Source organism: Semicossyphus pulcher, unplaced genomic scaffold (assembly GCF_022749685.1).
Source record: "Semicossyphus pulcher isolate SPU_LCO1_2020_fin unplaced genomic scaffold, fSemPul1.0.p SCAF_12, whole genome shotgun sequence".
Lineage (NCBI taxonomy): Eukaryota > Metazoa > Chordata > Actinopteri > Labriformes > Labridae > Semicossyphus > Semicossyphus pulcher.
In genome coordinates this window covers 1386269-1410864 of record NW_027211626.1, presented here as the reverse complement: position 1 = coordinate 1410864, position 24596 = coordinate 1386269, and the positions used below count along the sequence as shown (strand labels likewise).

General features: G+C 43.1%; 3 protein-coding genes across 3 annotated transcripts in view; 1 reads left to right on the top strand and 2 right to left on the bottom strand.

Moving 5' to 3' along the window:
- slx4ip (SLX4 interacting protein) overlaps positions 1 to 13983 on the bottom strand; it is a 35044-nt gene extending 21061 nt beyond the window's left edge. Inside the window, exons 1-3 of the mRNA XM_069659245.1 lie at positions 13935 to 13983; positions 6327 to 6416; positions 5893 to 6019 (exon numbers count right to left, since the gene is read on the bottom strand). Coding sequence (XP_069515346.1) covers positions 5893 to 6019; positions 6327 to 6416; positions 13935 to 13961 — 244 coding nt within the window. The 5' untranslated portion in view covers positions 13962 to 13983. The remainder of the gene's footprint in view (positions 1 to 5892; positions 6020 to 6326; positions 6417 to 13934) is intronic.
- Positions 13984 to 14823: 840 nt separating this feature from the next.
- Positions 14824 to 18000, top strand: mkks (MKKS centrosomal shuttling protein). Its single transcript, XM_069658750.1, has 4 exons — positions 14824 to 15811; positions 16738 to 16919; positions 17332 to 17442; positions 17534 to 18000. Exons 1-4 carry the CDS (start codon positions 14824 to 14826, stop codon positions 17960 to 17962), a joined length of 1710 nt encoding a protein of 569 aa, XP_069514851.1. The 3' UTR covers positions 17963 to 18000.
- Positions 18001 to 18870: 870 nt separating this feature from the next.
- srd5a2b (steroid-5-alpha-reductase, alpha polypeptide 2b) lies at positions 18871 to 23446 on the bottom strand. Its single transcript, XM_069658751.1, has 5 exons — positions 23172 to 23446; positions 20457 to 20620; positions 19431 to 19532; positions 19216 to 19366; positions 18871 to 19122 (listed from the first exon to the last, which is right to left on the bottom strand). Exons 1-5 carry the CDS (start codon positions 23444 to 23446, stop codon positions 19056 to 19058), a joined length of 759 nt encoding a protein of 252 aa, XP_069514852.1. The 3' UTR covers positions 18871 to 19055.
- Between the last annotated feature and the right edge of the window lie 1150 nt (positions 23447 to 24596).

The window sequence follows — 24596 nt, the reverse complement described above, 5'->3', positions numbered from 1 at the left end:
GGAGGGAGGGTGAGCGGGGTTAGGGGCAGGCGGGCTGGAGTGGCTACTCTGATCAGGATCCATTTCCAGCCCGGGCCTTGGAATTCCTTTGTTCCTGTCACAGGTCTCCGTTTCCCCCTCGCCTTAATCCCAGCCTGCCTCACGCCCAGTAACACAGAGAGGTGCAGGTAACTCTGCCACAGGCATGCCTCTCTATTTACAGACCAGTCCACACATAACAGCCACACACATAAATACTAGTAGTTGTGGTAGCACTGGGAAGGAAACAAAGTGGGTTATTACAGATTGTCACCAGTAAAAGTGCTTCTGTGTCGTCAGAAAAGGCAAAGTAGGAGGCTGATCGGCTGGCAGAACTGTCGTAACACAAGGCCTTAAGGAGCTAGAGAAGTCAAACAAATCTACAGCTATGACAGGACAGTGCAAGAATTAGTCTCTACACATCCTCCGCATTCTTCATTGGGAGGGAGATGGTCATTCGTAAACACATTCTCCAACAGTAAAGCTATCCAGCAACACTTGTGCTTTTCCCGCAGTGGCCGTGGCCAGGCTGCCTTAAGCCCCCTTCACAGGGCTGCCAAGAGGAGTCAGTGGTACACTGTGCAGCACTCGCAAAGCCCTCTCCCACGGCTATTAGTGACCATTCATCTGGGGAGCCTGGGAAAATGCCTCTCCAGCCTGCCGTGGCCATGGGGAAACAGGCTGGCAGGTGTTCCCTCCCCCTAAGCCCTGGCACCTGTGCAGGCAGAGGAAGAAGGAACCAGCTCTGCCATGGGGTACAACAGACTCTGGGTACCACTTTGCCAGAGCTCCTCTAACTCGACTGACTGGTAGGAAGACTCTCAAACACCAGGCTGAACCGTAACCGAGCTCTGCCTCACATGAAGAGACCAATCTGGATGTATCAATGCTAACAGTGGGCGTTAGACATCTGGTAATGTGCTCTGGCAGTTTGAAATGGCACGTTAACTAAATCTGTGTGAAATGGGCCCTCTCAGTTTACACTCTGCACTTCCACACAAATATATACACCATTATGGACCACAAAATCAATATCCTCTTGAGGTAAAACAATACAGCACCAAGGGAAAACAAAAATCAAGAAAGCACCGAGTCAGCAGTACAAGCAAACAAATTCTAATCTAATATTTGAAGTGTACTAGCACGCTGTAGAGTTGTTCCAATGCCGATACCAGTATCACAAATGCCTCATATACGGCCAAAAAGATCTGGTATCAGTGAGTACGCCAGTCTGTGCATCGATCTGACAGCGCCAGTTTTTGAAAGTCAAATCAACTTGTTTCACCAGAAATCAATTCTTCTTTGCTGCTCCTAAACTGCCTCAACGGCAATCTGTGCTGTACTGTACTGCCACCATGGAGGTATCATGGCTGCCACTTATGGCTGGCAACTAGTGTTGACGTGACGATCACAAACAGTATCATTGCAGGGATAGCTGAGAATGTAATGTTAGTCCAAGCTACTTTAAATGAAGCTGTTTCGCCTAAACGCTGGTGTTTCTCCAACGCTTGGCAGACACACATCCGGAGGGGCTGCAAGCCGAGCTGCCGCTAACGTTAGCTCAGCTTGTTTGGAGGAGTTCTGCTTGTTTTTGGGTTAGGATTGTTTTATCCTTCATCGTTCCTGAGGTTTCCAACGTGAGTCAAATTATCCAGAGAGGTTTCCTACTCTCCGAAACAAACTGACCTGATGAGTGAACCAGTAAAAACCCTGAATAAAGCTTCACTTGGAGTGTCAAATAAATATTCTCTGTAGAGAATTGTTAGTTATTTCTAGATATATTTGTTTATGTTCTTAATGACTGTCAAACTAAGAAAACACAGATTTCTCGTATCATTTTCTGTAGAGGGTTTAACCTGAGCCCGCTTATCAAGACATGAGAGGAGTCACATCGCCTTCAGGCAGGGTTAGTGTTCTCACACTGGTATGGGATATGTACTCTGTACTGGCCACTTATTGGAGTATCGTTGTTGGAATTGGTATTGGAAAGAAAACAAATGGCATTCATAGGAACTAAAATGGTATGGAAACATGTCTACCAAGAGGTCGGTGGATGGTTGAACCTGAAAAGCGAAGGTATCTTCACGAAGACAACTGTGACACTTCTGTGGTCAAAGAGCATAACCGCCAGCTTCCTGCCTCAAATATCATATCAAATGATAGAAATGTATTCCTCGAAGCACAGAGAGCCTATTATCCACTCATTTCCAATCTGTAATTACTCTGAGAAATGTGGGTGTGTTGAACACGGTCTACCAGGGAGAATGCAAGAGGCCTCTCCCAGGCTCCCCTTCCCTTCGGCTTTTAAGGTCTAGCATGTCCATTCTGCCTGTCCAGAGCCAAGATGTTTGGTGGGAAAAGTTCTCTCAGTTCATCTCTCTCTAAAAACATAAATAAATCACATCACTATGAGCTAATCATGAAGTCTCAAGTAGCCTGGGTAAAAGAAATGGGGGGGGGGGGTTGTGGGTTGACAGTTGGAAATTGGCCTCTGCAGCTGAGATTTAAAGGAATGATTTGAATTTATGTTGGCAGGAGACATGGGATAAGCTCTCTGACATGTTCACTGGGTGCTATACGCTCACATATGCTCCCTACACAGCAGCATGCATACATAAATACAATAACCCATAGAGATAACTCAGACCCAAACACTTGCACTGGAGGACCTTGGAATGTTAAAAGCTGTTGATGGCTCATTTGAAGTGCCAACAGCTGAGGCTGTTACGCTCCTCTTACTGCTGTCTGTTGGCGGAAGCCCCTGTGATTTCACACTGGCACCAGCTCAAACACCGCCTCATACAAGACCCACAATCCCCCTCCCATACCATCCCACACATAGCACCACACTCCATCCGCCTATTCTTGGCCCAGACATCAGTGCAACCCCGCCTGACACCTTTCTCTGTACGCAACAACATGCGTGTGCACACGTTCCGGCACATACACGTCTCACTGCAGGATATCCAGCTTAATTCTGCTCTCGCATAACATCACAGACACACACAGATGGAAATAGGTCTTCTGCTGAAACAGATACACACAGAAAACCAGCTTCCACTCCCTTCTTTGGACGGTCGGAAAGGCCTGTGAGGATTAGCAGGTTAGCGTTTGACCTCCTTGCAGAGCAGACGACCCCAGTACTTAATACTTAGGTTTGCTGGGCTTCCCTCCCTAAGCCTCGAGTCTGTCCTCCCCTTTTTATGGCTCCTGCCTGCCTGCTTACTTCTCACAGTCACCGTCTCCACCTTTACTGCTCTGCCGCCTCCCTCACATGGGACAATGAAAAGACCAAGAATGTCATTACACTCACTTAAGACCTTTAATAGGACTCGAGCACATGAACGAGGCCTGTTTGAGGCGCTATACCGTTTCATGTCCTGAGAGGGGAAAATTCTCGATATGGTACGGAGTCATGTTCCACTGGTTACATTCTCTTTGGCAAAGCTGCAAGGAGCTTAATCATTTTTACATGCATATTTCACTGCTGAAATACTGATAGGCCTCTTGTTCGCACAGTTGGAGTGAATGTGTGTGTGAAAGTGTGTGTGTGTGTGTGGAGCCTCAGCCTGTGATCTCCATCATTAGAGATGTCTGTCTCTCCTCAGTCTGTCATGGGCAATATGAGACAGGCTTTTCAGTAACCTTACACTGTCAGCCTGTTCACACCTAGCCCAGGGGGAGGATATATCTCTGCAGCACACTGTCGCTCCTTTTGATTCGCTCGGGTTCTGACTTGAATGAGCGCCTGAGTGCGGAGCAACCAGTATGCCCGCTTACATGATGACTTAGTGTTTATCAGGAAAATGACAGGAGTGGAATAACACGTACACATGCATCTGTGTGTGAAAACAAATGCGCACACACTGTTTTAGTGGATCAAGAGGCTAAAGTGGAGGGGAGTAGCGTGAGAGGCAGAGCGGCAGCCACAGGAGAAACTTTATGGGGCCGACTGCCCTGTAATCCCACTCTCACAGTCAGGCCTGCCCCGCTGAGTGAGCCCAGTTTAACTGCCCTTAACTGCTACCTGTGACAAACCTGTCTGCATTACAACACGCAGCTGGGGGCTGCTCTGAAGCTGGGCTTACAGCGCTTCAAAGGCATGTGTGTGGGTGGCTGGAGGAATGACCGTGTATTGGATAAAAAGGGATGAATTGAATTGGCTTGTTAACATTGATGCATAATTTATTGATTTTCCTCTGTGTTTATAAAAGCGTGGGAATATGTGTCAGGGCAACTATGAGAAAGGACAAACGCAGGTGTGCCAACACCACTTCACACACAGAGGTTACAAACACTAGCCAGTTAAATGGACTTATATTTTGAGCCAAGTTAAACGGTGCAGCACAATATAAAATCTGATCTGCTCTTGCCTCCAGGTCACACCCTGGGCGTAGAGAGTCACCATGTCCCGACTAGTCCTGTTGTCTTTCCTCCCACACTCTCCTCTAAAGGTAGCCATGAAATATTTTTGTTGTTTTGTAACTCCATTCTCCTCCTCAGTGCTCAGCGGCCCCCTTCCATGCACACGGTCGTATCCCTGCACAGGGAGCCAAGTAGATAAATAATGATTTGGCGTTCAGAGCCAAAGTAAATCATTTCACTTATTCAAAGGGTGATGATAGACACACCTAAGACAAGAAAAGGGAAGGCAGCGATGACTGCATTCCTGAGGAATGAGTAAGAGTGAAATGAAAACAGAGCAAATATAACTTGTGCTCATTACAAAATAACTATTTAAACTAATGCTCCGAGTCAACACAAGAAGAAGCTGTGTTTTACAGCTAACGGATTGTTAAGAAAAAACATTATATCATAGTACATACTGGATTATCTGAGTTTATTGCTGTGTAATTAGAGCTATCAGATGTAGAGTTTGCAGAGTAACCAGAATCTGAAATGCCTCCGAGACAGCCGAAAATGCAGAACTAGATATCAGAGCGTCGCCGATCAGATACAATAACTTAATGCACATCAAAAATATGCCTTACTGTTGCCATTAACTCCTCCTGTTAAAGCAGCAAAGAAGAACTCATTTAGAGGAAATTAGCATTAGACAACAAAAAACAACAGCAGTGCACTGCTAGCTGAGAGTTGTCAGAAATAACTAAGCGTTATCCTGTCACATTCAAAGACTCTACTTAACTCTAAATTGAAGTTTAGAAACTTAAAACTGGTAAAAAAACAAAAACAAAACTGCTTCACATTAAAAATCTGTGTTTTTCAACTCTCTTCTGCCACCACAGGATGTCAGGAGGGGCTGCTAACATTAGCTTAGCTTGATTCTAGGTGCTAACCCTGTTTTTAGGTAAGGATGTATTGTACTAAGCCAGGCCAATGAAAGCAATCAAATCACATCCTTGCAGGGTGAGTGGTACACAGCTGTTGAAATAAACATGCTTCTCCAAAACAGGAGCGTACACATCGAAAACATGCCTAATTGTTGCCACTAGCTACTCCTGTTTTAAGCAGCAAAGACGAACAGATTTGCGGACACTGGTAGCAGAAAGTTTACTTTTATCAAAGTTAGCAAAATATCAGAAATTTCCCGTCACACATTTAAAGTTAAGTTAAGATACTTAAAACTGGTAAAATCACAAAATAAAATGACTTCATGTGAAAAATCAGTGTTTTTAAAAAGCTCTTATGCCGACACAGGAAGTCAGGAGGGGCTGCTAACATTAGCTTAGCTTGATTCTCGATTTATTGTACTGAGCAGGTTGAGTGGTACATACCTGTTAAAATAACAATTATATGTATATATTCTTTATGGAACAGATGCCTGAGGGGTTTCCAGTGCAAGTCTAAGTATAAGAATTGGTATTGGGAAGGAAAAGATAATACTGGGACATCTCTAACAAGGTGGTGTGTTACCTTTTGCAACCAAGGCTGCAGCAGGTGTCATCTCCTTCTTCTGTTTGGCCTGTTTTCTACCATGAAGGGACTCTGCATACTGCTTAACCCTCTGGTCCACAGTGTCTCGAACCAGGGCTGTAACCTCCTACAAACAGTTTGCAGATGTTTCAGTAAGGAAAAATGTAGAGAGAACACAAGCTTTCATGATGATCACAGGCGAAGGACAGGACAGTAGAGGTCTAAGGCCAGTAAGACAACTCCACAAGTGGCTGGGTGGAGAGATGAGAACAGTTTGGCAACAATGAAAACCTCTCCGATGAATAGGCAGAAGGCTCAAAGTCATTTTAGATTCCACGCTGCTGCTGTCTTTAGAAAAGGCCCCCTGCAGAACAGAAGCCATATATTCAGTCACATGCTTATTCACACCCACGCCCTTCTCCCTGTGTCTGTACCTCGATGTGGTCCGTAGTAAACCAGCTGGCGTCCTCTCGGCCGCCCAGGGGCAGAACGTGGAGATCCACCAGCACGGCAAAGTTCCCACACTGTAACACAAAGAGGAAGGACAGCCACAGGTTGCTGAGGGGCATTGAGCTCACAGACAACAAAGGAAATCAGAGTGTGGGTGATTGACAGCGAGACAAACCACAACGACCCCCTGTGTCCTCAAACATCACCCCAGGCCTCTCACAGGAGCCTCCTCCCTCCTGTTTCGCTGTCTAGCCATCTCTCTACCAATCTTTGCAAAAAAAAAGTAAGGCCCTCTCTCCTTCCTCATGTTTCCCCTTCTCTCAGCATTTTCTCCTATAAGCTCTGCAATATAGGCACTGCCTCAGGCCTCAACAGGCTGCACAAAAAGAGTTTAAAGATGTAGCACATAAATGAGGATTATCCTACTTTGTATCAGAGTGGTGATAAAACTGCACAGATCTACCCTAAAGCACTGTATATGTTTCTGCACTACAACTCCTGAGTGCTGTAGAAAGCTGAGTAGAGGGCTGCAGAGTGGATTCCTGAAGCACCACGTCATCGTGTCAATGACAATAAGCTACAAGGGACAGGGAGGCCAGAAATGCCGCGGCTGGTTAACTTGCCGTTACATCTTTCTCAGGCTGGCCTGATTATGGTTTACACATGAGTGCAAAAGCTGCCCGCTGCACAAATGGATGTGGGTCTCGTGTGAACTTCGTCTCTCCCTGGACAAGGAAGTAATGGATGGAGTGAGACCACCCACACTATGAGACAGAGGAGCAACAAGCTCTGCCCCAAAGCTGGGGGTGATAATGCAGCGAGAAGCATTGAACTGAATGAGGCAGCAGAAACACAGACTTACATAAAGACTGAAAATCAGACACAGATTTTCACATTCTCATGGTGTAGATCTGAGAGACGAGTGTGTACAAACAGAAGAGGTTATTCATTTAGTACCAGGGAGTACGTCTGCACACTAAAAGCTTTGTTTTCAGTCCCCTGGGCTGAAGTTTGAACTCTGCAAATCAGACTGGAGGGATGTTTGAACGACCTCGCTCTCAGGATGACGCGAGAGAATGAATTAACAGGGTGTGTAGGGGAAGGCCCTTATACACTACACCTCCAAACTCTCTCCAGTTGTCTCCTTCTCATGTTTAAAAAGCAGTTAGGTTTGCTCCTCCGTCATAGCAGGACTTTGAGAAAGTTTTATTAACTGTTAGAAAGCTGAAGTTGGGCTGGGAACCTTTCGTCATGTGGCATTAAGAGGCTCAAATCTGGCTCTGAGCAAATCAGGCTGACAAATGCTTTTTTCTTTTTTTCCCATGAGAGCATTTTTCTTTCTCATTATCTGACTGCAAATAATAATTGAAAAGAAGCTGCTGCCTCGCTTCTCTTTGCATGTCAGGTAGAGGAGAGGGCGCCCCCATATGGCAGATCAGGGGATTAAATCTTCTTCTGCCTGAGGTCCTAAAGCCCTTATGTGGGGCAACTTGTTCGTCAATATGTCTCGGCATCATTGTTACCAAGACTAATGGGAAATGTAGGTTTTGTTAGTCTCTTATAAAGGCCGTGCATTCATCCATGATAGCTTGAAATATGTGAGAACTAAGACATCAAAGCGTAATACTTAGAAATGGAAAAATCTTTATGTAACCTTTGCAGGAATATAAACAAAAGTAAAACATGTTTCACAAAGACAAGAATGCCCCCCTTTCTAAGCCGCCTCCTCATGTATAAAATGCGTGCATGCAGCCTGTCAGAATCAGCTCGTCCCTATAGATCAGTATTCGTCCATCCTCTGCCCTTTGTCTCACAGCGGTCCACGGATGACTGGTGGCCTCAGCTGACTGCCTCCAACAATTACCAGCGTGTGGGAAAAGCCTGGCAACAGAGGGTCCGACCCTGTCAATCAAAACACAGGGACCCACTAGTGGATGAGCCCCACAGCCGTGTCGGGGGGTTGGACTTGACACACGATGGACGGGTTGTTGAATCCTGATTTTAGTTTCTGACTTTTGACACCGAAGACGACTGACACGTCTGGGTGTAATGCTGCGTTCTTGTGCTCCCCGGATGCTCCCAGTTCCTGGATTTTAGAGTCATTCTTCCGACTTTGGTTTGTTTATTGGCTTTTGGTCCAAAAATGAAAACAAAACAGATGCTACAAATAAGACGTGTTGAATTATATCACTAGAAATCAATCTAAATCACTCTACTTGGGCTGTTACTACACTTTTAACCTAATACAATATCACAACAGCCATGGGAGCAAAAGTAGACATACAATGAGTGTTGTGTGAGTTAATCTGTTTTTTATCAAGCCAAAGTAAACTTTGGTTTCTACATAATCTGAGCCTGCATTCACACGCTCCTCGGATGGTCATATTTCTAGAGTTGGGAAGCTGTCCTTCAGACTTTGGTGTGTTCACGAGATTCAAGTCTAAACAATATGGACGCTAAATAAAATGTTTTGTATTTTGTCTCTCAGGGTCTAATCTATGTGGACAGCAGTGCACTGCTGAAACTAAGAGCTTCAACTTCATTAGTCCTTCCAGGAAGTTGCATTGCAGCGAATTCATGCAAATTCAACCAAGTGCTGCAACTTTTCTGCAAATTTGACCAATCTCCCTGTTTCCCCACACATGTGAATTAATTCACGTCACCAAACTCACTCATTCGATATTGAACATATTGATCCCCTGAAGTCTGCAATGTTGTATAAACATCATAGGGCATCTTTTACTGTCTTACTGACCACTGCAAAATCAGAATAATACCATGCAACAGGTAACACGGGCAAAAAATTGATATGCAATACGTGAATTAACACGTTAAGCATCAAGGCAACATTTACTTTGGTTTTGGTTTCTGCAAATTATGACGACAAATCTGTCAACTTGGCAAGTCAGATACCAAAAATGTTCTCAGACTTTCCCAGTAGAGGCAGCATTCATGACATTTTTTCTGGTCATAAAGTCATTTTTCCTGACAACACATGAATGCAGGGGAAGAACTCTGACTCCATGCATGGATGACCAGCTTTTCAGGTATAACAACGGCCTGCAAAAGATCCTGCAAAACTTAGTTTGATTATGTAAAAATGTGTCACATAAAAGATAATTCACCTCCATGTTTATATTGGAGGTCAGAGTTAAGGTTGGTTTCTCTTATATTTTGTCCTCTGCCTGCATGTAAATCCTGACAGGGAACACAAAATCAATCCAACAGGGTTCATGGCTTTAAATTACACAAGCTGATGCAAGCTCTGCAGACAGGCACAAGGTTAATTTGATCAATACTCTGGAACAAAGACGGCAGTATAGGGACAGCGGTCCTGATGGAGACACACAGCAGGGTGAATCCCCCGTTCGGAGCTCCTGATTGAGTCTGTGTTTCGGGCTGAAAGCCAGACATCTAGCAAGTCTTAGACTAACTTCCTTTTATCACATTAGAGCAGCAGACAAGCCTCAACTGGGAACTGGACATTAATGATAAACATTGGTCTGTCCCTCACACAAAACAGCATGTGATTCCCGGGATTCTCAGAAATGGGAATTTTAGCAGGAATGTAAACTAATGCAATCACACTAATAAGAAAACAATTCATTTGCGGAGCAGGCGGGCGCTTCGATGCAGGCGCAAATTCCCCGCTTGAGTGTCGATCTTTGCGGCGAGGCTGAGCTGTTGAGGCGAAGCTATCAGAGCTTCTGCAGAAGGATGTTTGTGTTGAGTGCCGCAGATAAGACAAAAAGCAGCCCAATCTAATTTTACACAAAGGCAGAGACGACAATCACATCATGTGGTCTAAATTTGTCAAGTCCCAGGACAAAGAGTGACCTGTGGATCTCAAAGCTGAACTCTGTCATGAACTATGACCTCCATGGATCCCCCTTTAAGCCCGGCTACGGCCCCTCTTTAGTGAGATCTCTGCAGACAGCCTAATACTTTATAGATGCAGTAACACAGACCAGAAGAACTGTGTCTTCCTTCAGGAAAAAAAATCGGAAAGTACCAGAAAATCCAGATTACTCAAGAAAAGGGGAAAAAGCAGTAACAGCACATATACCTTTCTCTACAGTATCACATGCAGGAGCCTGAAGGATTTCATTAACTGGCACATTCATTTATCAAATTCATGAGCTTTTCTAGTTTGTGTACTTTGCTTTGACTCAAACTGTCGCTGTTGTTGGAGAGAAAGGTTTGAAAAAGGGCCAAGTTCCAGAGGAAGTTACTCTTTTCATACATACTGAAGCGGGCCAGCAGCGCTTTGTTCCCCGTCTTGCACAGGCTTTTTAGAGTTATGAACAGGGGCTGAAGGCTGAATGAGAGGCGGCAAGGAGCGCTACTTAATACCAAATCCTTTATTGTGCCATCTTTTGTGTGCTGACACACAGTGAATGAATAGCACTGAGTCTTCCTGCAGGCTAAGCTCAACTTCTCCAGCCTAATTCTCCCCACTGCCAATCTGATAAACATGACCTGCAGGAAGAAAAGGGTTAACAATGATAGAAAACATTTGAGACCGAAGCTGCACAACATGAGAAAATTCCTTCATATTTTCTGTCTGCAAATAAACAAATCCAGAGCCAAGCCCTCTGACGGCTCCTTTCCCTTTCTGGTCTTCAGAGCTCTGGTCTTTATCACTCTCAGTTCCCAAAACACTCTCTACCTTTCCTTATCTCTCTCCCAGACCGGCTCTCCATCCTCCCGCCTGCGCTGCTCCAAGTTGGGCACTGGGCCCAAACGCTACGAGCAGCTTCACCCGTCTCCCCACCTCGCTGCCCTTTGCCACTGCTATCGCGCCGTATAAGAACCAGACCTTCTCGGACTGCACTTAGCTCAGAGGCTAACACTAACCAGCCGCAGATGTTTACATTGGAAGAGAAGGGGCAGCAGATGCGGTCTCACTCAATAAAACTTGCATCTCTCCCCCTCTCCCTTTGTCTCTCTCTTTTTTCTGACTTTCTCTCTCCTTCTCAAAGTCTGCAGAGAGCCCAGGGGAGCTCTTTAGATCTGTGGGTGTGACAACCTAGCTCTCAGGCTTTATTTGCCTCATTCCCAGCACTCTCTGCGCTGTGAGTCACCTGGGTTTCCCCTTTTAAAAAAAAAAACAGACGACTCTCTTTTCCAATTTTTGAAACTGCCAGATTCTGAGCGGTGAAGCTTGAGACTTTTTGAGGTGAATGTTATTTACAGAAAGTGCGCGGAAGTGTTTTGTTTGCAAAGCTCTCGCCATTCAGGTGAATGTTAGCACACCTGAGTCCTCTTTATTTGATGATAAAAAAGAGACACAACCCAAGAGTGGAATTCCAGCAGCAAGAACAGACAGGAATATCTCCAGGTAACACTCGGCAAACAAAGCTCGGGCAGCCACATCCTTGAGAAATTGATAGATAGAGAGCAACAGCAGGCTGGGAAGTGTTTGGCCTCATTAGGAAATGTGAATTCGGTGCAGCAATGTAGGGCAGCGCTGAGATGAAAGGGGTTTTTATTTTCACTCTTGTCACCTTCTGCTGCGAAAGATTCCCCAAGCTGGAAAATGTCAAAATGTTTCTGATCAGACTGCGATGATTTGCTACAGAGGCATGATGTGTCGTCGGATATGAGCTCATCCACACAGCGACAACAACACTAAACAGCACATAAACCTCTGACATTAAACTGCTCTGTGGTACCTCAGTCTTATTTATTTATTTTAAAAAACACTTTATTCTCTGTCTCAAACTACAACATACGATGGATAGAAAGTCAGCAGTGCATTTGGCTAATAGAAGGCAGATTGCGGGGCTCTGCAGCAGTAATGTCCTGGCAGACAGCGAGCGCTTCAGTGGATCAGAGTTTCAGCCTGCAGGCCCTTTTGGGGAGGTCTGAGAAGTGGCAGGTCACTATATAGTCTAAGCCTATTTAAGAAGGAGCATACCAGCACCTCCTGCAGCTCCACAGAGGAGGGAGGGAGCTGCTTTGAAAACATCTTAGGAGGAGTCATAAAACACGCTGCTGAACTGCCTGCTAAACATGGCATTGTGAATCCAAGAACATAACTCATAATTGCTTCACTAATCCTCGCCAAGCTGGCCTCCTTTTGCAACACATCTTTGTGGAAACAATGTCTCTACGCAGTTTTTTTCTTTAATATACTGAGAGTTTAATTTATTCATTAAAAAACTGATGGTGTTGGTGTTTGTTTTGCGAAAGTGGAGCCCAGGGTAGCGCCTCGAACGCTATTGTTTGTACTGATCCCGTCTAACATACTTGTTTGTGGTTAGCTGGTTAAGCTTGGTAGAGGCTGAGTGCATTTTCTCAGGCAGAGTAACACAACAGTATCATTATGTGCCCAGTGGGAAGGAACCTTCCGTGAACCTCCAGGGTTTTACTCTCCCACAACCAGCCGAGGGGGGTGGTGGGCCGGCTTGTATGCAGGCATGCATATGAAACAAATAAAGGGGATGAGCGCAATATCTGGTCAACGAGGCACACATGGCATTACGGAGGATGTGAGAGATCAGTGTGAATGTCTGCAGCCCTCGTCCAAAACTCTCAATAAATGAAACATCAACAAAAGAGAGACCGGTGGCTTTTCCTGCACTTAACAAAAACATCTGATGTGCATTATTCCTGACAAAGCAGGAACAGCTCGGCTCTCTAACAGAAGGAGTTTTCCTGCTCTGCACGGCTGTGTCCATTAACCAAAGGCTCTCAGGGAGGCAGGCAGGGGAGACTTGCAGAAGGCGAACAGAGACTCTAAATAATGTCATCCAAAGGATGAATAACAACATCAGAATGTGGACGCAAGACAGTTGAAGCGTGTATCTGTACTCCCCTCTAGTGGCCAATGAAAATACTGCTGACACGGACCAAAAAATAAAAAACACAGCCAACATAGAAGCTGCAACACAATATTACATATAGTAAATGTTTTGCACATTTCCTGTTTTGTCTGTTTTGCATATTTCCCGTACTGCACACAACGTTTTAGTAGTCTGACATAAGGAAGTAGGGCCTGTAGCAGTTCTACTGTGTGGCAGTAAATACAGATTTTTCTCAATCTTTAGTTCCTTACCTGCATTTCTTTTATGTGGTGAAACATTTTGTTTAGATACTTAGAACATGTGAGTTATGCACATGTATAGATTTATACACTTGTATAGATGAGTACCTTCTTTTTTTGGTAAACAGGTTTTTAAGATTCAACAATCTTCCTTTATCAAATATGTTGTACCAAAATGGCTGCGCAAAATAGCAAAAGAAATAACAAAAATAAATAAATAAAGGTTATAACCTGTAACTCAGTTTTTACCATGTAACATGGGTACTGCATTGGAAACAGTTTGCTGAGGAAGGTTCAGAGCAAGCATAATTTAAACTCTTAACTTGAGAACTGTTGAGTTAAACACAACACTTCGACTTCCTACTTCAACGGTGGGCTCATAAAACCAATGTAAGAGTTTTAACAGCTGTTTCACATATTAAAGGTTTGAACAGAACACATACACCACGTTTTAATATAACACTATAATAAATGGTATAATATTTAAATAAAACACTGTACTATAAGGGGTCTGTGCACTCTGGTATATTTCATATTTACTTACCTTAATGACAAATTTGAGGGGAGCCATCGCAGTGAGCACAGTCCGCTGGTTTCACCTAAAAGAAAGTGCAACAAAACAAAAGGCTAACACTACTGATAGGAAACAACACAATAGCTTTATAACTTTAAGCCAAAATAAAATTATTCGACATAATGTTGTGTACGTGTAATAATATTATAAACAAATTTCATACCGCCAACCGTTTTTGAATGTTTGTCGACGACGGGGCTTCAAGATATGACGTCACATTCAGGTTGTAGTCTGACGCCTAAAAATCAAGTGTTGGTTTGAGTTTTGGAGAAAAAAATCCTAAGAAATAATGAATAAGGGGACAAAGCAACTGTCCGTATGTACTTATAAAGCAGAGTGGTTGAGTTGTGTGTTGCTAATCTTTCGTAACTCCACTAATTTTCAATTTTAAGAGAGAATGCGACCGTTTATTAAAAAGGACCCCATAGGGACCCAACGCTGTGTCGCTACCATGGAAACGAGATGCCAACAAAATGCCTGTTTACATTTAAAGATGATACAAAATCAAATTGAATGTAATATTTTTTATAACTACAAAAAAGACTCTATAATGTAAATAAATTACAATTTAGTTTTGATTTACTATACTTTGATGAATACTGTGTTCAAAATTGGTTTGGTTTTTGTCAGGCAACGCTTCAGTGTCACTATCCGAGTCGTGAAAATCAAAGGCGCTTAACATTGAAACAGCAAAGTAGCGTTTTCTACCCAATTTCGCGAAACGAACCGTCCGAAAGGGTACAATAGCTGTTTATTATTCTTACTATTGTAGCGGTAACTCACTGTCGAATCCATATCATCCACTTCTGTAACGTTAGTCAGTTAACTATGGTCCGAATGTGAAACTGTTGCTCAAGTGATGTCTCGCCTGGTCAAGAAATCTCCGTCCCTGTGCACGGATCTTCCACTGGACAACACTGATATCTGCAACAAGCTTCGTTTGCTGAAGCAGCTCCTGGGATCTTGTTGTGGTCCGACAGGAAGACTAAAACAAGTTCATAACAACATCGGAGGGCACGTTGTAACTTCTTCCACCTCCTCAGTTCTCCTGCCAGCCATTTCCTCCTCACAGCCTTTAATCAATCTGATCAAAAGCTCCATTCTCAACCACGTCTCTCGGTTCAGTGACTGTGGTTTGTTTGCTGCAATTTTGTGTTTGTCTCTTATTGAAGAACCAAAGCAGTCTGGTTTGAGAAGAAACGTGGCTATCAGAGTAAACAAGCACCTGCTGGGTCTGTGCATCAGCTACCTACAACAAGAAGACTGCGCCTGTAAGGTGATGCTCGACTTCTGCAGCAGCCAGAATTTGATCACATTAGCTCGCAGTGTTATCTCAAGCAAACCAGCATGTGTGCTAACAGAAGCAGGTGCATTTCACATCAGCAAGCTGGCTGTACAAGCTTTCTTACTGACTGTTCCCTGTAACAGCCAAAGGGAGACAGTCAGACTTGGCAGAATAGTGACTCTCTCTGTTGAAGGCCATTCTGTGCTAAACTCTGCAGTGTTTCCAGGTTTACTGTTGGAAATGTCAGATGTCTTTCACCTAAAAATGGCAGAAAACCTGCATTCAAATCCACTACGCATGGTGTTGTTCAGTGCATCTCTTGCAGGAGACCTTTCTGAAATAGGAGATGGGATAATTGAGGTACATCCAGGTGTAAACACAGACTCACAGATCCTGGATCAGCTCCTGGAGCTCGGCAAACATGTGGTTAAAGATGAAGTGAAGCTGTTTGTGTGCCAGAAGGTGATTCACCCAGTCCTGCAGCAGTACCTGAGGAGTCATGGTGTCATAGTGATAGAGAGAGTGGGGATCGCTCTGATGGAGCCGCTCACTCAGCTGACAGGTGAGCCTCTTTATGTTTTAAATCATCGGTGGATCACCAAATATGGAATTACAGAGACTTAAGTTTAAAACGAAACACAACACAGATAGGGAAATATTTCATCCAACTTTGAAGCTACTTTTGGGGGAACACTGGAAATATTTTAGGTTTCCCCCCCACCATGTAGAAGAGGGGGAAAAGATTCAGCATAACATGGCCCTATTTTTTGTGGTCGTATTGTATCAATTTATCTCTTATTGTTTAAATTATTACAAAAATTACGTATACAATTTAACTTTTTGGACCAAGCATAATTTAAAAACTTTTTCCATAAGCAGAGGTCAGCAGGATTGGTAGGAAGTTAAAACACAGATGGAGACATCTTTATTTTTTTACGTCAGTTTTACAGTAGTTTACGTTCAAATTCCCCAACTGCTGAAGCAGCTGCATAACATTACATAACATTTAGTTACATGGTTGAACATATCTGTAATAGCACAATGGTCCCCAAAGGTTTGCATCCAGTTACATTAGACTATGTGGACTGTAATGCAAGTTGAGTTTGTCAGATGCGTGCAACATTTGTGGCAGGTTTTTATGGTGGAGTTGGCAATCCCATTATTGCTGCAATAAAAATGACTGACGTGAGATTAAAGTGCAGAAAACTTTATCTTATTAATAAAACAGACATTGAAAAAGTGTTTCTTCTGGGACATAATTGATTGGTGATTAATTCCAACATATATTAATACTAAGCATGTCGCAAAATGATTAACATCATAATAACATCGTAATTTTGGGCCTCTGGTGTTTCCTACCCTTTAAATATTGAAATGTAGAAATGTGTAGATGTGAAATTGTGAATGTAGATGCTTTATGACCAGAATACTGTCCAGTGTTCCTTACATGTACTCTCTTATTTCACTTCTGTCCACTCTAATGAACAGGTGCTCAACCTGTAGCCACAGTACACACCACAATCCCTGCCAGGGCTTATGGGACGGTGGGAGGTCTCAGTATTAAGCAGTTTGGATCCAAGACGATGCTGCATTTACAGGCTGCGGGGGAGTCGTCGATCTGTACGATGATCCTCTGCCACAGGAATGACACAATGCTAAACGAACTGAAGGTAACTTAAGATATTTGGGGACGGAGAAAATTAAACCTATAAAATCAGACTCCTTTGTAGAATGACTAATAGCTCATTCTTTATTCTGTTTTTCCTCCTTTATATTTATTTTTCTACCCCTTCACCTTCTAACCTTTTCGTAGCATTAAGTTGATAGCCTCCCATGTTCATTAGTTAATAACCAATGTAATGTTATTAAACACTTTCATTTATACTGTTACTACGCAAAATGATGCTTTTCCTGAACAAAATGAGTCATTTATAGGAGGCTTGTTTGGTCTCCCAATTGGATACAAACATCCATCAAATTGCATCACAGAAAAATTGCTTTTGCACACAGACATCAGCTCAACAGGTCCATTAAAGGGAGTCATTACTGATGTGTTAATTTCCATGTGTGCCTCTGTTTCAGGTTGTTTGCCAGCAGACAGAACACGTGTTGAGGCTCACCCTGAGGGAGCCGTCTGCCTTACTCGGAGGAGGATGTACAGAGGCCCACTTAGCTGCTTACGTCAGATGCAAGGTCAAATCTAATATGTAGTCTTAAACCAATCAAACTGTATTGAATCTTCACCGCTTTCTCATTAAACGTGTCTATTTTATTTTTATCTCAGAGCGTGAATGAAGTCAGAGAGACCGTCTCAGCTCTGGGATGCTCACAAACGGAGTACCTCCTCTGCATGGAGGGATTCTGCCGCTCTCTGGAGTCTGTGGCCGCAGCGCTGCAGCACGACGGGGGTCATTCTCTAATCGATCTGACTCATGCTCACCACTGGACGCTACCTGCAGACGTCATGAAAGAACATATGGAGGATAGCTCGGGCTTCTGTGGCTGTGGAGTGTTTAAAAGTTGCCCAAACAGGAAGTGGACTCATCTAAACACCAAATACCAACAGTTCTCTCCTGCTCCTGCGTCGAAAGACGCTTCTGTGCAGCCACGAGTGCTCGACTCCTTCACAGCTAAACTCAATGCACTGCAGGTCGCTGTAGAAACCGCTAATCTTGTGCTGGATGTGCGATATGTCATTCAAGATACAAACTAGCAGGACAGGCGTTTTTCCAGTGTGGTTTGTGACGATCAAAGGGCTTTTTTATACTTTAACTGTAATATTCAGTTTGGACACTAGATGGTAGCATTGCCTTGTTGGTAATCTAATTGAACACTGCTGTCAGTCAGAGGAAATGTCAGGTTTTCGCCTCTTGTTTCTGTCTGTTGTTTTGTTCAACTCGTCTACTGACTGTAATTTACCAGCCACGTCCTGTGTACTGTTTCATTTGTGCCAAAATTATGTCGAATTTGCCCATTTTTAAAATCATGACAGATGTGTGAAACGTAAGAGTAACCATGGCTGCAGCTGTTGTGCTTTCTCCTGCAGTCAGCTTGCTTCATAGCACAGTCAAACAACAGGAAACTCAAAGAAGAAATTCATAACACAGTCAGCCTCAGCACCAGGACAGACAAATATTTAGCCACATGTTCAGTCGGCATATATTTTCCTATTTAACATAATTTTGGCACAAATGGAGCCCCAGAGCTCACATTCCTTTTATTGTCTATCTTTGGTGTTTTGGTTGGCAGGAAAAACTTTCCCCCATATAATCCAACATTTCATAACCACCAGACGGCTGGTGGTTATGAAATGAATGAAGCACACCACCACCCTGCCACAACTAGAACTCCAAGTGATTTTGCATCAGCCGATGAAGGTAACTCACCTTTGCATGAATTATGTATCCGTCATCACTTGCTGCCATTTCTTTTGATGGGTACAAGGAGGTTCTAAAACGTTGCCAATAATAGGTCCACACTTGTTGAGTACACCAAGTTACTTACAAAATGATGCCAGTCTGAACATGCTGATGGGTAAAAAGCTATTGAACTACAGAGATTAACCTCAGGCAGTCGAATGATCCACTGGGAGAAAGATGATAAAAATAAACAGTCCTTTAATGTTCTTTGATAAAATGGTTTTCTATATACATAGAAATGCCTGCTAAAAGCCGGTTACCTGTTAGCACTAAAATGAATGTAATTTCTGTGTAGACGTGAAACAACAGGAGTGCAGATTCTTGTGCTTGTCCTTCAGTGTCGGTTATCTTCTGCCTTTATACGATGACAGGAAGATGCTTTTTCTCTCAGAAGATGAAAGGAATCAAAGCTTTTCGTAACTTGGGATAATCTCTGAAGTTCTCCTGATAAAACCTGTAACAAAGGAGCAGACGATAAAAGCCTTCGACCAGGAAAAGCATGTGATAATGGTGTAGTTTGAGCTACCTTTCTTTTAGCTTTACTCACCTGTGATGGTAATAGGCTCTCGGCCCGACAAAACACAGGCTAAACACGGCGAACGAGAGTGCCGGAAGAGACCAGGTGGCCACAGCGAAGCCGAACCACTCCACTATCTCTCCTAAGTAGTTGGCACCAGACACAAATTCAAACAGACCCCCTGCGGGAGATAAAGAAGACAGGTCAATAGAAGCACAGAGTGGATTTATTCATGTGTTTCTTACCTGTGGGAATCCTGTAAACTTCTTCTCCTGGTTCCCTCAGGTTGCGTAGAATATAGTCACTATGAATATTGATCCCCATTCCAACGTAAAACAGCAATAAACCTAGAACAAATGATTAATTGTACATGATTATTGATGATTAATAATGGTGATTAGAGCTGATGAACGTATGAGGCATATAAAAGCAATTTATCTAACCAATATACGAGAAGGAGTGCCGTTGTACTGAATATCAGCACGGCTGTGATTATCTGCAGCCTATTGCCCGTGACTAAATAACAGCCATGCTGATAATCAGTACACCCGCACTCCTTTCTGTGTGACATTACTTTTTTATAACAGTTCTACAAGTAGCATTTATGCACACTTGGTACTTTGCGTATATATCTGCACGTTAACATAGACATGCTACTTTGTATATGTACATTTATCTTTAGGTTTACATTACAGTATTAGAACACCTGAGCTGGACTGATACATATAGTCTAAAGTCCCAGTGCTGTTATACTCTATATCTGCACTCATAGAAGGGCGGCTGTGGCTCTGTCAACCCCCAACCATCTCAATCGGAAGGTTTGGGGTTCGATCCCTGACTGCTTCAGTCACATGTCGAAGTGGGCAAGACACTGAACCCCAAACTGGTCCCGGTAGGCATAGCCATCAGATATGAATGTATAGATCATTAACTTTCAGATGTAAGTCGCTTTGGACACATTGAAGAATGTGATGCTGATGTTCAGTGTAACAGCACCCCCCTTCCCGTGTGATGGGAAGGGGTGTGAACAGTTCTACAAGCAGCATGTATTAGTAGACACTAATAACCAGCAACAGATAATCATGTTTAGTTTTTGGAATCATCCTTTTTCTCTGCTAACAGAATTATTTCTGCTTCTTTTAGCTTGATCAATCCCGACAAAGACTGTTTGCTGTAACATTAATAAACTATTCAAATCACCTGAAGCAGTGCTGTTATACTCTATATCAGCACTTATGGAAGGCTGCTTTAAAGAGTAATATTGCTCATACCAGTTTTATAGCGACAGTCTGCTGACCATCCATCATCAAACTGGGCGCAGTGCAGCAGGTAGTGTCCCTGCAGGGAACCATTCAGAGAGCAGAAGACACATGCTCCCACCATCACACCCAGAGGGAACGGCCTTCCTCGGATCAGCAGTGAATACACAAGCGTCCTGTGATGGGTGCAGAAAATAAAGACACAGAAGAGGTAAAGAAGAGGGGCAGATTTTATCCATGCTGGTAATGCAAAAAACATCATTTATAATGAGGTTGGTGATATTTTGTTCAAAAGATTTAACATGACCTTTCAAGCCTTTTACTCCTATTTTTAACGGGAATTTACCGAAACATTCCTCACAGTGTTTTAGCTTTAGGATGGTCGCAGCTTTTTCTGTGTCTCCAGATGAAAATGTTCCCACTTCAAATTAAAAGATTAAAAGATGAGAATACCACATTAAGCCTTTAATACTTTAATACATTCAAAACAGGAATTTTAACTGGATAACATTTATTCCATTTGCTGCATGTAGCACTGTCGGATCAGTGTAATTATAAATCAATATGGAGAGGAAATCTCATCAGTAAAACAACTAGATCCACGGTGAACAAATTCTTTCACAGAGTAAGCTTATACTTTGAGTGCACTGTTGATGTGCAAACTGCAAACAAACAGGCCAAATGTGAGACAAATATAACAGAAAGGCCCGTTTAAAACATGTAAGGGATAATTATAAACTTATAAGACATTATACAATAAAATATACACAAACAATTAGAAAAACTAAAGGTTAAAATAACAATCTCAAACTTCTTCTTGTAAATAAATGTCTGCTAAGTCTCTATCTATCACCGAATGAGGTAACACATGGTGACTGAGCCTTTGGCCCACTCATGAAAGCCTTTGCATTTGCAGTGTATAGTATTATTACAGACTGGGTGTCTGTGGCAGCGCCCAGTTAGTGACGTGTTTTCCATCAGCCAGCAGTGGTTGGTCTGCCAGAGAGGGTAGGCGGAGCTAAGCGGCTGCTTTTCCGCTCTCTGCAAGTGTTGCGAGTAAACAGTAATCTACTATGGCTGAACAAACAAAGAAAAGATGGATGACTACAGATACAACTTCAACAAGAAGTGAAAATCCAAAGAAGAAGAAACAAACTCGACGCTCAGATGAAGCAAACAGTCTGAAAAGGAAAGCGACCGTCAGCCAGGAAAATCAAGAGTTACATCTGTGAAAAAGGGAGCCAGCCACAGGCGTCTGGTTTAATAGGGAAGTGTGCTCCATTATTTATTGATTATTGTCAGTGGGTGGTGCAAAAGCTCCCAGAGTCAAAGTACTTTAAACTTTATCTTTTAAATTAAGAATGAAAATCTCAAAACCAGTGTGACAAGTAACAGAAATCCAACTAGTGATCGAAATTTTGACCTCAACATTGTTCAAATCTGTCGTTAAACTCATGTAAATAACAGATTTACCTCTTTAAGTTAGTTAATCCAAAATGACATAATTGTCCAAGTACAAAGGCTCAACATCTTTGACCTTGTACAGCTGTGGTCTGTTTTCTATCAGATGTCTGTGTGTATCCTGTGGAATGAAATTGTTAATGTAATGCAGTCCTCTGTCCCTTTGAAGAAACTGGTCCCACCATGGGAACAGGAAAATCTTAATCCCCCTTTTCAACTCAAACTGTGCACATATGTGGAGTTGTTTTGACAGTAATAATGAGGTTGTTTGGTTGATTTTGTGTTGACTTTTGTCGCACCCTGTACACGCTTTAACTTATTCTTCACGTGCTTGAATTTTTATGTCAAACTTATAAATATTAAATTAATTAATTTGTAGATGAAATTTATCTCAGCACCTTTTGCACTCTTCATTGCACTACTGTCTCCTGTCTACAAGTGTTGTTGCATTTATATATTAATACGGTTTAAAAAACCCCTCCAGGTAAAATCCAGTGTTTAACCTTGTAAACATCTCCATGTGGTGTTCTTCATGAGGTACAAGACATATCAGGGACAACATGAGCATCATCTCCATGGCTGGGCCTGTCTGCTTTCAGACTGCAGTGTACCAGGGACAGGCTGAACAACACGTTTTCACATTGGCAGGTTTGAGACATCACAAACCTAAGGAGCCAATCCCGTTAATGGACGGAGTGATGCTATGCATATCATTATGTGTAACCTATGGCAACCACTTTGGCGATGCACGAGCCAGCTGTAACCGCCATTGTAATGTTTGCAAACTCAATACTGACTACTAACATTAATGTTACGACTACTGATTACTACATTTCAAGCTTGCTAAGCTTCAACAAGTTGCTGCTAAACGAGAAGGAGGACATGCCTCGGGAAGATTTTTACAAAGTAATTAAACGTATTTTGCAGAAAAAACATCAGACACAATTTATTATGTCAAGCAGAGCCTTTCATATGTCTTAAAACATGACTGGAGCTGGTCTTAATATGGATCTATATCTATAGACCTGTACATAGTAGCTTTAATATTTGTGAGCTTTGGTGAACGTGCTGTCGTTTTAAGCTTCTGTTTGTGTGTCTGTACACACCATAACACATAACAGTCAAATTCCTTGAAGCTGCGCACACGCATGGCCAACAATGCTGAGTCTATTTCTGATTGTGAGAATTCTGCACAGCTGCACCGCATCTAAGAACTTTGACATGCACATTAAATGTCAAAAAAGCAGGCATTTGTCTTTGCTTTACCTTTGAAAGTAGTGCACGCAGAAGGTCCCCAGCAGCAGGTTCTTCCCCACACTGGAGGGTTTGTGCGAGGTGAGCATCAGAAGAAGAGGGATCAGGAGAGCCGGCATCTCCTGCAGGAACCAGGCGACTCTGGCTGGGACCACCCTGACTGGAAGAGGGAGTCCCATGTGGCGCCCGTAGGTGGTCTGAACCTTCTTGTGATGGACCAAGTACCAGAGCGCCGCCAGGATCATCCCACAGCTGATGTAGAAGACCGAGCCTTCATAGCAGTGCATCTTGCAGGGTCGGTGAGTGTTGCAGCAAGCTTCTCCTCTTCAAACAAGCATCTGTATGTTTCTAATGGGAGTGATCTGCCTCTTTGACTCCTCCCATACTAAAGAGTGAGGGTACAGCATGCTGAAACATGAAAGTGCTCCCTTTTTCTCAGTGTGTGGAATGTACTATATGTGCTAATAATTATTTGCATGGAATATTAGAACCAGCATGAAGTCAACTTAGGTCAGTCGCTGGCAGCTTCATCTGTCTGTACATAAAAGTGTCAACAGCTTCAGGAATCATCACTGGAAACAGGGAGACTTTGAAACAGCATTTAGTCACTTTTTAAATCAATGTTTTTGGTTTGAAATTAAATGTACAGCGGACTCTTAAAGAACTCTTTACAATAGTTAAATCAATATAATCCTAAATAGAGATCTCAGCTGAATAAGAAAAGGATGGAAGTTGCATCTTCCACGGCTGAGTTAAAATGTAAGGTGCAATCCCGATGATGAAATGACTTCCTGCTCTGCAAGTATTGACCAGCCAGAAATGTTCAACACTGCAAGGCCCAACCCCAAAGTCCCTGGATCTTTAATCTGTAGGGACCTTTTTGGGGGGTACAATAGAATCTTGGATTAATTTAGACCCTGGTCCTCGTGGTGGTAACGCCTCCAAAGGTTCCGTGTTGGCTATGTAAGCACTGAAAAATGTTTGTACTATGACCAGGTGATTCTGTAACAGGCTAAAGAGGCTTTTTTTTGGAAAGATTGAATTCATGCTTTCTCAGAGAGTGTGATGAAGGCCTGAATAAATCTTTTTTCTAATACTTAAAGTTAATTTCGGCCCCTTATCCAAACGAAGGCATTAATAATTACAGTTAATAACATAACAGTATCGGCATAATGGTTGTTTTAAACATCAGTATCAGCCCTAATTTTAGTGGTGCATCCCTAATAATTATTAAGATTGGTTTCATCCATTTTCTTCTGCTTATCCGGCGCCGGGTCGCGGAGGCAGCAGGCTAAGCAAGTTGAGACGTCCCTCTCCCCAGCCACGTTTTCCCCTCCATGAATCGCCATCTGAACGTGGTGGAGGGGTTTGCGTGTCCCTGTGAACCTGGGAGACGTGTTGTTGGGGGCACTAGTCCCTGGTAGGGTCTCCCACGTG